At 41.3% G+C, this 15,363-nt stretch overlaps 2 protein-coding genes across 2 annotated transcripts in view; both read right to left on the minus strand.

Annotated features, from left to right (window-relative positions):
• crppa (CDP-L-ribitol pyrophosphorylase A) overlaps positions 1-9,330 on the minus strand; it is a 51,009-nt gene extending 41,679 nt beyond the window's left edge. Inside the window, exons 1-3 of the mRNA XM_069656807.1 lie at positions 9,020-9,330; positions 7,122-7,404; positions 4,579-4,728 (exon numbers count right to left, since the gene is read on the minus strand). Of these exons, the coding sequence (XP_069512908.1) occupies positions 4,579-4,728; positions 7,122-7,404; positions 9,020-9,270 (684 nt within the window). The 5' untranslated portion in view covers positions 9,271-9,330. The remainder of the gene's footprint in view (positions 1-4,578; positions 4,729-7,121; positions 7,405-9,019) is intronic.
• A 955-nt stretch (positions 9,331-10,285) lies between these two features.
• On the minus strand, positions 10,286-14,654 carry sostdc1a (sclerostin domain containing 1a). Its single transcript, XM_069656810.1, has 2 exons — positions 14,430-14,654; positions 10,286-11,338 (listed from the first exon to the last, which is right to left on the minus strand). Exons 1-2 carry the CDS (start codon positions 14,632-14,634, stop codon positions 10,893-10,895), a joined length of 651 nt encoding a protein of 216 aa, XP_069512911.1. The 5' UTR covers positions 14,635-14,654; the 3' UTR covers positions 10,286-10,892.
• Positions 14,655-15,363: the final 709 nt, after the last annotated feature.

Genomic DNA, 15,363 nt, shown 5'->3' on the forward strand with positions numbered 1-15,363 from the left:
ACGTGTAATTTATGCTTTAATTAACTTTAAAACTGTAAAAACAGCTACCTTTTACACATAAACGCACGTGACTGCGGTTGCAAATGCTCTGAAAGGGCAGAAGGGTCAAGTGGTCATAATCGGCTGAACATCACGTATGAAAGTGAGGAAATAACTAAGAGCCATGAAATACAGGCCGGACAAAGTATGATAGCACGCTCAAATAACACAGGAAATTCTGAGCTATGAGAAATCAAAAGTTCTTATGAGCTTATGAGATTATTTCATCACCTGGATGTGCATGTTGATGTTTACAGTCCCAACCCTTCATGTAGAAGTGGTGCACTGCAGCATCCACCTCTTTAGACTTTGCTCTTCCTTGGTTTTGTTCAGTTCCCAAGGAAGTAAAAATGTAAATGTGAAGGCCTGCGTGTGTTTGGCTGGATATTAGACCACTTTACTTTATGAGTACAGACTGAAATCCTGTAACAAAGAGAATCAAACGAGTAGTAAATGTTGAATAAAACAGCTGCTGACATGTTTGTTATTCAGCCTGCTCACTTAAGCTTTGATTAACAAATGAATGCTCTAAATCATGGTGTGCATTCTACTGAATATTAAAGTTCAGCTGAATTAATTGGGCTTTATTGGGAAGTTAAAAACGCACTAGTGTTTATTTGCGTATAAAGTTTAATGGAGAACTTGTTATGCAAGTCCAATATTCAATCTCCTAACTTTGTTTTGGTGTCAATAAACTCCTGACGTGTTTCCTAAACGATCAGCAGCTCTGGGCCAGAGAACACTGCAAAAAGCTTTTTTTCTCTGGTTCTAATATTTATAGGTTTGTGTTTGAAATTAAAGTCGAGGTCAAATTAAAAATGTCATTTTAATCCTTTTAGATCACATCCCCGGTAATATTGTGCATCTATTTGACAATATAGGCCAAAATAAATACAGAAAATCAATTTCTTCGTATTCTTATATCAAAATCGGATCTTTTTTTCTTCCGGTAAAACTAAATTTCACGCGTGCTTACGTAAGTTAGCACCAGACAATTTCAACCAATCAATCTGCCACATTTAGCCGCAGAGCACCAAGAACACTCGGTCAGTTAGCTAGCTGCTGCGCTGTGGAGAACGTCTGTCTACGCCCACTTCTCAACGATCAAACCAAATCCCTCTAATGATATGTCCCGCCTGCACGTCCTGTTTCACTCGGAAATACGTCACGATACGGAAGCTAGATACTCTCGAAATGCCGTTTCAGCTCGACTTTAACTTTTGTTTTATTGTAAACAACGTTTCTCTCTACTTCCAAATCAAATACTCTCATGCATCTCTGCGTGCTCTCCTCCAGTCTGTCTCAGAGCTGCTGGGTGACGTTAGGCCGCTCTTGGAGCAGCTCGGCTTTGTTCGATGGCTTGTGACCGTCCATCTTCCTCTTGATAACATTCAGGAGGTTTTCGGTGGTTCACATCTGGACTGGGCTGACCGTGACATGAAGAGAGAGATGCTGATTTAAGGAGCATTTGGAGTGTTGCAGCTTGTTGATAAATGTGTCTGGCTGCTGTTTGATGATGGGCTGTCAATCAGGAGTTTTTACTGCTGAAAGAGCTGCAGAAATTACCGACGGAGCATAGCATCGCACCGGAAAGGGGGCGGAGATTAGCGTGTTGACAGGAGTTTGGTGTTCCCATCAATGCCGATCGGAGCCGAGGCGATAATTACCCGGGTCTACTGCAGGTTTTTGGACCCGTGGGAAAGCGGCTCTAAAGGTGTCACAGATCTGAGAAGAACAACAGAGTCTAGTGATAATAATTTGTTACCACGTTTTCATACAATCATTCATTAGAGCAGCTTCAAACAAAGGTAGGGTAAAAAAGTATTCTGTTAATATGAATACCGAAACATTTGTCTTCCTGAACGAACGTGTATAAAGATGCTGAGGACTGAATGCTCATTGTATTTGTGCTTCTACTCTCAGCAGGGAAAGCTCAGTTTGTGTAGATCACATGGACCTCTGGGTCGAGGCGATGAGCTCATTTGGTTTAAAATACAAAGACAAATTCGTGCTACCTGAGATTTTACCTGGGTAATATTTTATCATGCTATACAAGAGATGTGGGTCTTTTATTCCAGGGACCGAGGAACATTAGAGAGAAATTACGGCAGAAATACGCTCTGGCTCTGAGGTAATTTAACCTTTAGCATTTTCTCCTGGTACAAAAGCTTCCACGGGGGACTGGATAAAGTGTCTCCCCCTTTGTCTTTTCAGCCCTAAGTTCTTCTGCTCTCAATGGATGTCAAGCTACAAATGTGCAGCTCTCAAGAGATTTTTCACCAGCATGTCCTACAGTGCTAACCTGACACTTTCGCTCTCTTTTGAAAGGCTGGAGAAGAGGAGAACAACAGGAGGAGAGAGGGGGACACAACCCCAACCTTCTCCTTCTGCAGCGACCTCCCAAGTTTGTCCTAATTTTTTTGCATCCTAACTGGCCTCGACACGGCGGCACAAATGTGAGCTCATGTTCTGAAAAGGCCAACACCAAAGCCAACGAGCCTCTCAAAGCAATCTGAGGATTCACGTGTGCCAGGAATAAAAATAACTGCAGACAAACGGGGCTCCAAGTGTAGGCATATTTCAGCTCTTAGCTCAAAGTTCGCTGCGTCCTTCAAAAAAACGTCTGATGGAGTCAAACTGAAGGTGTCTGAAAAATAACTTCAACTTCTGTGACACAAGTTCCACATCTAGTTGGCTGGGATTATCCTGCCAACTCGGAGCAATAAGACCCCGCTTTTAGATAAATTAGATAAATTCTTTCCATTTTTCAGGTACACATCTCAAAATACTCTCAACTGCTGAGACTATGAACCCAAATCCACCTGAAGGTGCCGGGTCGTTTCAGCGCTCTCTACAACTTTCCGAACGGAGTCGTTGTTCACTTTTGCTCCACAGACTCATCTGCTGCCGTGTGGCAGAATACATTAACGTGTGGTTTCTTTCCCAGACGCAGCAGAGGGCCAAGTGAAAGTGATAGCGCCCTCGCCACCAGCTCTTCGGAGTGAAACCCTGCAGGTTCTGGCACATCAGCCGAACAATGAGGGCCTGTTATGATGTATGAGAATCAGAAAGTCTTTTGTCATCTAAGTGCTGTAATTTTAAGAGCATAAATCTGAACCTGACTGTCGTTTAATAAGATTTTAGAGACGATTTTAGACACCTGGAGTAACTAGCACAGCCCTGCAGGACCTGATTTGTCCTGTTATAATATTTTCATTATGGGTTGCATTTGTCTCCCAAAGAGGCAGATGCTTATTTGAGTTTATTGATATTACAATAGAGAAACAGAGATCATGACTAAACACCTTAAGAGCTTATCACAAAGGATTAGATGCCACAGGGACAAGCTTTACTTCGTCTAACGTTTCCATTACACTGACGTATCGCTCTCTGCAGCCACTGACTTCTAACTCTCTCCATCCTTGGCCCCGTGTTGTTATTCATACTGGTCATAAACAGAAGGGCACCAAGTGTTCAGTTGTATTCGAAGCGTCGCTACGACGACACAAGGGGGAGGAGAAACATCGCTGCAATACAACAGACATTGAAATCTGCCTTCATGAGCTTGTTTGAATGGCGACAAAGAAAGGTGAATAAATGGATTTATTTTCATCCCAGAGCATGTGTCCGAACCTCACTCGTCCACACCTTCGAGGCTTATTTAGATATAAATTGGTTTGTTTAAAGGTCACTACAATGATTAATGTTATTATTTCAATAAGCTAATTCATATTTTGGAGGGGTTAAAAATGGAAACAAGACGAGGTCAAAACCTAGTATGAGGCTGATCGCATCAGGTCAGTGTGCGCTTTTGTGGGCAATGTGTTAGAAAGACTGTCCTCGTGAGGCCGATGACAACGTGTTTGAAAGCAGGTGCGCGCTGCGGGCGTAGGTGAGAACAGCGGACGAGCAGCTGAGGAGCAGCCCCGCCTACTCCCCGAACAAAGTATCCAGAGCCGTATCGACAGAGAGTCGCGTCAGTGGAGGTCCAATATGCTCCATGATCCGCCAGTGCGATGTCACAACTCTTTGTCTCTACGGCTATGACGATACTGTCACTCAGTCAGTCAGTCAGTCAGTCACATACAGACCTGTGTGTCGGGCTGAGTACTGATTTTTTTTTGCTGTTGATTACCATGGCAACGATTGAAGCTTCAAAGCTTCGAAGCATTCGGGTCAGCCCTAATAAGCAGCAAATACATGTTTCATTAAACAACAACAAAGAAGGCTTTTTCCTTCGCTATAATCTCGTCCTTCAAATAAAGTGCTCATCTCCCGAGACCTGCAGCCAGATCATTTCAAAAAACATACTCAACAAAAAGTATTTAAATTATTTTGTTAACTGAAGAGCATCTCAAAAATCTGGTAAAGTTGGTGAGCATCTTAAATGTTTTACACCCCTCTCTCACCACCTCCGCTGAGCTGCACCATTTCTTTATGTACTACTGCTGCGACATACGACTTTCCAGCCAGGGATGAATAAAGCATCTGTGTATGCATCTTTCTATCTTGTGTACAGTGTAAAAAAGCAGACTCTACCCTCTGATAGGCTTGACGGATGACGTCATATGTGAACCCCTGAGGCATCTCGCTGGCTCTGTACTTTGCTCGCTCCAGAGAATGATCCAGGTATCCCTCTGCTGTGGTGGCTATCACCGTGGACACAAGAGGTCGGATAGCTCCTGCAGCCTGGGAGAAGTAAAGAAAACAAAGGAGTCAGTTCTTCTTGCATGTTTTGAATTAAGGAATAACTCTTCATTTCCCTAGACGAGCTCTGTAAAGGATGACAACAGCCTCAAGCTGCTCTCACAAAGAAGCAAAATGCACTTGTTAACATAAATTTCCCTGACAATACTATTACATCGTTAAAGTAAATCCATAAATCTGACAGAAGTGTCCTGCAAATGAAAGAAAAGCAAACATGTGTTCTGCGTGTTACACATGCTGTTAGCATCAAAGTAATGTGCAGACAGGCGTTCTGCTGTGAGCGTGGATACTGGCAGGATAATAAAGACCAGACCGCCTGCTGTGAAAGTTCATCAGGCAGCACACACGCTCAGAAACACGCCATAAAAGTTAGTCTCACGTCAGGAAGCTCTTGCTTCTTTCACAACCTGTGTGACCTGCAGTCAACAGAGTCTGAGCCATGAATCATTACATGAGTAATCATTGTGTTTTTGTTACAGCTGCTGTGACTTCAGCCCAAATGTTTTCCGTCCATCACTGATCAAATAAACAATACAACCAGGAGCGATGGACCCGTCACTCTGATATACAGTTTATGAATAGATGGAGGAACCTCCTGTGCAAAGGAGCGAGCTTAAGATGTCATCACAGGACCTGTTTGTCTTCTGTGCTCTGAACCTGACTGGAAAACTTTGTTCTCTGTCTTAGCATTCGGTTTATTTTTGTTCACACTGCAAGTCGAAAAGGCCGCACACACTAAAGTCACGAGAACTTGTCATCACACCAGGTGAGAGGTTCGATTCCAGCCGCTGTTCCCGAAGCCAGCTGTGATGGATCTGTTTACACTCGGAGCTTAAATGGACCTTCTCTGGTTTTCAGCTAGAATCACATGAAGAAATGCACATGAGCTAGACTCAATTAGCTGTACAACGCTTTCCAAGCGTGAGGAAATACTGGCATTTTGCAGTTGTTTCCTCTAGCTGTAGGGGGATTACGATCTGTCTCTGAACTGCTGTTTTCTTGGAAAAATCCTGCATTTATGAGCTACTGGAAATATTTTCAAGCCATTATTACAATTTGGCGTTTAAAGATAAGTTTAATTAGGATCGTTTCCAAGTAGCGACATTTACAGAGCTTTGAGGTTTCCTCGTGGCAGAATGACCCAAATGTTTGCAGTGAGAAAAGACGCAATTTACACTTATTTCTGACGGAGTGAATTAATGAGAATGAGTCTGTTTTTTGTTTTTTTTGTGGTTGTAAAAACATTTATTTTTATTGGGAATTACGGCTCTTTGAAGGGAGCCGGATCTTATGGCTCCGTTCCTTTCCGATGCAACTCTGTATGACTACTGAGATGTCAACAAAAAAACTTGGCGGAGGGTTATAATGTTGCTCACTATCGGCACTGTGTTGTGGTGACATGATTCTGCTGCACGTGACCTAGTATAGCAGAGTTACAGTTGAAAAAAGCTGCCTGTGGTAAGTCGGCATAAAGGGCAGTGGATCTCGGGCGGGCCGTGAATTTTGGGCACCACTATAAGAAGAACGGCTCTCACCTACGACTCGGTTCCCATCGTTCGCACCAAAGAGCCGTTCACAACAATCGGATCGTTCACGAACGTCACAACACTAGTTTCCCGTTTGAATGCAGCTTAAGTTATGACTTCACAAGTGGGGCAATCTGGGCTCCTAATGAGAATGTGTTTTAAGGCTGCATCTGAGATTATTAGTTTACATTTTTCTGTCGGTCTTACTTATCCAAAAAAAGACACATGCCATTTACACAGGACTGATTAAGAGTTTTGTCCTCATATCGGGCAGCAATAAACAGACATTGTTAATCTGCTGTTTTTTTTCTTGATTGTTTGATAGTTTGGTCTAAAAAACAGCAGAAAAATGTAAAATAAAAAATGTTAGTTCTAGTTTCAGAGAGTCCTTGGTAGCACCTTGAGGTTCCTAGGTTCCTAGATTTGTCTGATAAGAGGTTTAAACCCCAAATATTTCTAGTTTAAAAGTATTTTAGACAAGGACTGTAAAAATTAGGAACTTAAACTTGGACTCTGCAAAACTGGGATGTTTTTTTTCACTATTTTCAGATGTTTTAAAAACTATATTTACAATATTATAGTATATTCTCAGTTGCAGCTCTATATAAGACAAAATTGCAGAGAAACATCCCATTAGAGAAGATGCTACTGATGCAATTTAATTGAATGTCGGTTAATTTAAGTGATTATGTATCTGGAACCAAGGTTCTTATTTGAACAAACAAACCTATACAAAAAGGGGAAAACAGAGTTCAAATAGGGAGCAGATGTAACAATATGGAGGAATTTCAGCTCCTGTCCCTCGAAATATCCATATCTTTTAGTCAAAACAGCTGTTATCATACTGACCCCTTGTTCCTTGGCAGCCATGGCTATCTTGTACAGAAAGTCCTCCTCCACAAAAGGCCGCACTGCATCATGGATAATAACCACCTTTGGTCTGTCAGCCGCCGGACTCTCCTCCTCCCCATCGCCGCCCAGAGCCAGGACCCCGTTATATATGGACCTGTGACGAGTCGAGCCACCTGCCACCGCCCGAACCTTCCTGTGCTGGAAGCGCTGGATGATGTCCGTCATCAGGGCCATGTTTTCTTTGGCAACAACGACCACAATGTTCTGGATCCATGACACCCTGCAAGAACAAAGAGACCGCTCAGCAACGTCTGTTTTTTCACAAAGGCCAGACAAGGCTACAACTTATCTATTGTGTATTCTTTTCTTGTTTAATCTGGAGAATGTAAAAGGTTAACAGAGCTGAGGTGACGTCTTCAAATTGTTTGCAACAGCCGACCAACAGTCCAAATCGTAGACAAATTTCATTTAAAGAGACATAAAACAGAGAAACATAAAACCCTCAAATTTGAGGTGACGAAACCAGCAAATGTCACTACGACAACAAAAACCCCGACTGTTACAATTTCAAGTTGTGGTTTAGCTAGATGTTTCCCGAAACATCCAGTCTTTCAGCAAAACTAAGCTAACTTGCTGCTGGTTTTGGTATAAAATTAAGTGTCCAAACATGAGAATGGTGTCAATCTTTCATCAAACTCTTATTAAGACAGTGAGCAAGAGAATTTCCCAGTCCTTTAATTACTGACTCAAACTTGTGGTATTTAATTCCTGTTGCTAGGAGTCTAAAACAAAACAGAAGATGTGGTTTGATGAAATCTTGAAGTAGCGTGGGATCATGGGAGTTGTTGTCTTCATCGTTTAAAAGCCACAATTTCTGTTAAAATTCTCTGATTAGATCTGATTAGAAACACCAGTTATTGATCCTTTCTTCCACTGTGATCCACTATGATGGAGCCAGAAGAAAAAGTCACTGTCTCTCCTCCAGTGATGGAAGAATGACTAAAATCCTTTAGCAATACCATTCATTCATTTCTGTATTTAAATGTAGTGCATCAACACGCTTATTTTCTGTGGGAAAGGGGTATGCTAACATTTGTGTCCCCACGTCCTGAATAGGCCACCTGTTTTCTATGTATTGTTTCTTTTATGCACTGTACAGCACTTTTTTCAGCTCCGGCTGTTTTTAAATGTGCTTTATAAATAAATTGACTTGACTTAATTTGATTTCCAAAGTAGTATTTCAATTACAGCCAAGGTCCCTTAGAGGTGCATTTTCTGGTGGACAGGTATGAGCAAGTAGTTAAACCACATAACAACATAAATATGTTCTCATATAACTTGAGTCAAATTAAAAAAAGAGATGTCTCTGCCTGAGATTTCTGTCTTCACGTACATACTGCAAGATGATACATGTGTAAAGCTTAAAAAAGTTGCCATAAGATGTTATTTGAGTGTATGAAGCCATCCTGGAAAATGTTGCAAATCACTTACATGGACTGACTTGTGAAAATACTCGATTTTATATGTTTTTTGCATCAATATGCCTGAAATGCACTCGACAGGTATTTAATTTACCGGATCAGCCAACTACAGACATTCCCATCTGGTTATTTCATGCATAAATAGTTTCCTTATGGAAAGTTAAAATATTCCCAAAATGAAAATACTTGCAGGTATTTAGTTCCACGTTTCATTTGGTATTAAATTGTTAAAGCATAAAGGAATGCACAGTTAATTCATTCTGACTGCAGAGACACACACCGGCCGTTAGAGGAAGTGGAGCCCTGACTGAGTTAGACGTTGCTTCACATCTCCTGCTGTCACTCTACCTACTCTACATAAGTACCTGTAAATATGTACAAACACAGTGCTATTTCATTTCAACCTTTCCCTACCTCTCGAAAGCCTGGACAGTGTAGCTTATGAGCGGCCGACCCAGAAACGAGCAGAACTGTTTCGGTGTCTGTAGCCCGGTTCTCTCGCCGGTTCCACCGGCAGGAAGAACCACAGACACCGGGAAGTCCACGCTGAGTTCCAACGGCTCGTGGTCGCTTTTCCCGGCTTCATGGGCTGGGAAAATCCCGGGATGAGCGGGCCTGTCCGGATCACAGTCATCGCTCTGCATGATAATCTGTTTATACTCCATCAGTTCTTGGATAGAGGGGCGTGGGGGGGTCACGGCAGGTCATTCCCAATACTGTGCATTCCCAGGTAATAGGAGGGGTGGGGATATAGCGACAACGTGGATGGAGATTTGGGAAACAACGCTGTCAAGTTATAACAGTTAAACTGCGCACTTCCGGTGAAAGCTTTCAAAATAAACCCTTTTATGTGTGTTTTGGCTCTTACAAAATTGTACCCAAAGTCTGTAAAGGGGCTTCAGCTTTTTAATGGGGGAACTTGTTAGTCTGTTATTTTAGTAAATTATTATTTTTAAATCCCTTAGTTCTCGCTGTGAATTTTTTAGACACTTTGCTTACTATGCTTATAAAGAAATGCCACAATCAAAATAATAATAAGGTGATGCATCAACTCTCTTAAGCGCTGGCAATGTAATATAATTTACAGCTATGATATCAAATACCCTTAAATAAGAAGTAAACCTAGACCTTGAGTTTTTAATGTATTTATTTTGTCAAAATACCAAAAACCATGGAACTGGTTAATTAAATAATAGCCAAAAATTACTGTAGAAGCACATAAAATAAAATGTACTTGCAATAAGTAGCCTATACTTTAAACTCTTTTACTGTTTCCTCTATTTTAATAGCGATTGGTTTGTTGTAGTTTAAATACTCCTTTGATTTTATAAAAAAATCATTTCCGGCCGAATTTAAGTAGCTGCTTGACGAATATGTTGGAATGTATCGGCAGCTGTTGCTTGTGGCCGCAGATCTGGATTCTCGCGTGATTTTGGTTTCAGAAAGTTAGTTAAATTTAGTATTTCGAGATGGTGCCCAAATATTCTAACAATAATTTCTGTAAGGAAAAATAATAACAATTTCCGGCGCAAACATTGTAATGTCAAGTCTTCATTCACACTTGGACTAGGATGATATAGTTTCAAATGTTCACCCTCATGTAGATGTATCGTCGCTCTGAATGTTTTTTAACGGTAAATTGGGGTGTCCTACATGGTAAAATCTCCACTGACAACAATACATGTGATAAAAGTGATATTTATTTCATATAAAGTTGTTACAATGATTGAATGATGACAAAGCTTTTCCATATTTTACCAAATTGCTGACACCACTTAAGCAAAACACATCATCTCATATGTTGCCACAGAAAATATATTACATCATACATCATAAATCTTTCTACACATGGCCGTACTTCAAAAGACAAGTAAGAATTTGATATATGTACAAGTATTTACAGAGGATTCTTTAGTTACTTGGTGTTTACTGGTGTTGGTACTTAAAAAGCTGACTGCAGATCTCCATCTGTGTATAAAATTAATATATAAATGCATGCTTGTGGCTATATCTGGGGCAAGTGGGCTTGGTCTTGGCTCCAGAGAGCCCTGTAGAATATCTGCCTCCGTTTTGTTCACATTATCTTTAACCACATGGTTTCAAATGTCATAGAAAGTCCTTAGCATGGCATTTGGAGTTCTCCATCATAGCGAGGAACCAGCGTCACCTAAATCTAGTCCCAGTCACATTCAGAGATAATCCACAAGCTCTGGACATCATGTCTCTTTATCACAGAGACAAAACTTGTAGGTTCATGTTTATTCAGAGTCTGCCTGCCTGCCAGCTCTCAGGGTTCAGACTCGTGCCAGTTCTCACTCAGCCGGTTCTTCCCCAGCCTCCTCTTGCTCTTGGACTTGTGCTTGTGCAGGAGCTGCGGCGGCGTCAGAGACGGCTCCTCAAACTTGTTGCCGGACTCGTTGTGCTGCCTCGAGTACCTCTTGCACTTGCAGGAGGTGACCACGGTGATTTTGTACGTTCTCGTACTGCCGTCCTGGCACTGTAGCTGGATGCGCTGGGTGCGAGTCTTGTCGTTGACGCACCGCCAGTCCTGGCTGCTGCTCCGGCGACCCCAGAGCTTCCTGCTGTAGGCGCCGCCGATCCAGTTCTGAAGCATCTGCGCTGGGAGACACTCGCCCGTACACACCAGCTCTTTGATGGGGTTGATGCTGGTGCAGTGGCCATCAGAGATGTACTTAGTGGACCTCAGCTCTCTGCATCCGATTTGGCTTCGTTCTGTGAAAACACACAATAAGAAATGTGAGAAGGAAGTGACAGTGAAGATTTGGAAATCCTTAATAATGTAAGATGCATTTAGGTAGATGATTAATTATTAAAATTTTCAATAGAGCCTGACTGATATTTGATACTGATACCGATTTTAAAGGGGAAAATTCATGGATTACAGATATAGCGGCCGATACAGTACATTTTTTAACCCTATTGTGTATCAATTTTGCACAAATATGACAAAAGTTATAAGAAGGCTGCATTTTTAAACAAATAACCTAATGAAAGAATTTTTAACAATATTATGCATTGTCAACCAATCCCACTTAGGACCACCGCTGTAATGCTCTGCTACATGTGCTGCAGACAGTGCTGAGAGTTATAAACTATTAGAGTGCTCTCTGCTGGTCAAACTGGGATGAAACTATTTCTAAACCACCCCAAGCATTGTTTTCTGACTTATATGTTCTCTAAAGAATTTTCATAACAGCACATATTGGAAAACTTTATCTCTGTTATAGGCCCATATCGGCCTGGTAATATCGGCCAACTGATATATCAGCCAGGCTGTAATTATCACTTTCTCCTTTTCTTCTAGACAATGCCAGTAAATGGTCAAAAAGAAGCAACGAAAGATTGTCAAATGTTTTGCTTTATTCTAGGGATGCATGATATTATCGGCACAATATCTGTATCTGCAGAGTGTGGCTTGAAAATGACATTTCGGCATCGGCAGATATGTCTTTTTTCTACCGATATTTTCCGCTGATAAAACAACACTTTAATTATGCCTAGGAAAGCCTGAAGTAATGCTATGACACTAACTCTGCGCGAGTGTGTCCGCACTGCGTGCACCACGCCTCTTTTGTCGAGCATGAAGAAGGGTGCAAGATGTCTGCGGTGTGCAGTTTTTCAAAGTTTCCAAAAAGGACATCGAGGTTGTGCTCAGCATCGGTCATGCGAGGAGGTGCCAGACCTGGTTTATTCAACACTTCAAATTGAATCGCCCATCTCAAGAATTTGCCAGTGGGCCACTACAATAAGAGTAGGCATGATATAAATTCCGCTACAGGGGAGACTTGATGTTCTCTGCAATTTCATGTGCCTAATATATCGGTATGGAAATCAGCAATCTACAAAAAGGGTTGGAAAACATCGGCATATCAGATATCGGCAAAAAATCCAGAATTGTGCATTCCTAATTTATTCTAAAAACAAAATATATTCAGTTACATGAAAAGAAAAAAAGAAAAGCCTTCACCTTTGAGAAGCTGAAACAACAAGAAGTTTAATGTTTTTTGCTTTAAAATTGACGTAAACAAATTTGTCATTAAAATAGATGCTGGTTCATTTGTTGCCGATGGTTCAACTACTACTTGTTGCAGCGCTTTCAGCGCTAATTGACACACACACGTCACAGTGACTCAGTGTCATTATTACATCTAGATGTTGAAGGGTTAATACTTAATAATAGGGGATTACTGCCCAGCCAGTCTCCTTGTACATTATAATGTGTATTAGCCCCTTTGTAGCCTCTGGGGAGTCACAAGAACACAGAGAAGAAGCACAATAACTTTTTGACCTTTCTGCTCCAAAATTGAGGAATTATGTTTTTTTTTAAAAAGCAGTTTTTTCTGCAGGGATTTACTACAAGGATGAGAGTATTACTCTGCTGCAGGCTACACTCACTGTCCCCCTGCTCTCCCCTCCACCACTGTAACCTAAGCTCAGGTCCATTCATGCAGCTCCATACACCTCAGTGACAATGCCTCCTACTTCTGTGTGACAGGGTTTGATGAATGAACAGGGGTGAGTGTCTCTTACTCCCCCTTCCCCTCCCTCACGAGGCTTCCTGTTTATGGAAGAACACCTCTGTTCAGTCTGGACAGCAGCCAGTCAGGTGTGTGTAACACTGAGTGTTGCTTGGGCTCACTGTGGGGAAACAGTCTGAACTACAGCAGCCGTGAGGGTATTATGTTATGACATGAGCCTCTGTTTATAAAGCTTCTAAAGTAACCCTACTATGCATGGTGTGCAGTGAATATTGATGAAAGTTTTACAATGTTTATCTACTGTTCGACAGCTGCAGGGTGTTTGTTAAAGGCTTTCCTTTAAGCAAACGGCAGCTTTGTGGTATTTTAATGGGTTTCAATGACACGTTGGCTACAGTCTCTTTAAAGAGTAAATGATGGCAACCTGTTGATGGGATTAAGGGCCTGATTAAGAGGTCACTAATTAGTCTCTTTGAGATGTAGATGCATAAGACAAAAGGAGAGTATCTAAACTTTTAAGAGCTTTTGGCTGCATGCACTATTAAAATGAAGAAGAATTAAGATAGCAAATAAAGAAAAGGGATAAAGGAATTGAAATTCTAAGTTTAACAGCGTTGGGAATTGCGTTTTGTGCAATAGTTTTCTCTTTTCATGCACATTGGGCGACATTCACTTCCAAAAGTAAGTGATTTGACTAAAGCTGAAACAGGTCATTCTTAGTCAATTGATAGACACATACAAAGGAAACTATTTTGATATTTGATCATCATTTATGTCGGTTTCTGAGGAAAAATTCAAAATATTTGATTGTTCAAACTCATTAAGTGTGAATAAAAACGGCTTTTTACTGTTTTACTGTGCAGAATTTTAAATTTCTTTGTGGTTTTGACAACTTGAAACACAAACAGCTGTTTTGAGATGTCACCTTTGGTTCTGGGAAATTGTTTAGATACTTTTTCAAAGTTTTTTTGGTGATTTAAAGATCAAACAACTAATCTATTAGTCTAAGAAAAAAATGTATTGGTAGGCTACTGAAAATACTAGTTATTTGCAGCCTTATATTGGACTACACTGATCCACAGTCAAATCTTTGACAAATTGCCTAGTATTCAAATATTAGGACCATTTTTAACCATGAAAATAGCCTCAGATTAAAAAATACGATAAAATAACAGGAAACAATCAAAAAAGACAAATATCTACAGAAGTACAATAAGGCCGCGGTAACTCATTCTAGAGGTTACACAAAGGTTATAATCTAATACAAATATCACAGGACCGTACGAGAACCACGGACACTTTCCTCCGGATGCTCCCTCACTCACCTCCTCTCTCGTGCGCAGCGCTCCCTGCTCCTCTCCCGCCGTTCCGCGCGCGGTTCAGCGTCACGTTGCTCTGAACCTCCGGTACCGGCGAGCTCACATGAGAGAACAGCAGCTCCGTGGCGTCGTTCTTCAGGGTCTGGCAATTCCTCAGGAGGATGCAGAGAACCAGCAGGGAGTGGCACGACTCGTACGCGCTCAGGTGCATGGTTGTGTGTGTGGGTGAGAGAGGGGGGGAGTGTGGGGGAGATGTAGGTCCGATCAGAGGCAGGCTGATGCTCGGTGAACAACATGAGAGTCTCGTGGTTTTATACGTCGGACCCGCCTCTCGCTCTGGCAGCTGCTCAGGTGCGTCTCTGTTGCGAGGACCTGATTGGTCGGCACAAATGTGCGCTCGTAAGCTAACCACGCCCACTGCGTGTATTTTGGAGGGTTTAAAGTTTCACCCATGCTGCTGCTGCTGATGACGATGGTGAGGGTGATAGGATTAGACGCCGGAATCGTTAGCACTCTGTCACGTGGTTTTGGTTGACTTTGGTTCATTAATAAAATTGTAATATATATTTAAAAACATTTTGTCAGGGATTTAATTATGTTATATTTGCCTTATTTTTTTATTCAATCCACCAACTTTCATCATAGATGAAGACAGCGATTCTTGTCTATGGAAGCCCATTGTTGCCAATGTAATGAAAAAAAGATAAGTAAGTCTCATAGCTAGATAATTTCTACAAAAAAATAGAAATTCTCTCAAAAAGGGACTTAATTGTGTCAAATAAATGAGTAAAATTATGAGCATATTTCTTTAAAAAGTGAGGAAGGCCTAATATGTCAAACTAATGACTTCTTATCCCAAATAATGAGAAACTTTCACAAAATAAGGAGAAATGTCCCTAAAATAACGGAGCTGAACGTATAAAATTCTCCCAAACAGTCA

The sequence above is a fragment of the Semicossyphus pulcher genome, unplaced genomic scaffold, assembly GCF_022749685.1.
Source record: "Semicossyphus pulcher isolate SPU_LCO1_2020_fin unplaced genomic scaffold, fSemPul1.0.p SCAF_9, whole genome shotgun sequence".
Classification (NCBI taxonomy): Eukaryota; Metazoa; Chordata; class Actinopteri; order Labriformes; family Labridae; genus Semicossyphus; species Semicossyphus pulcher.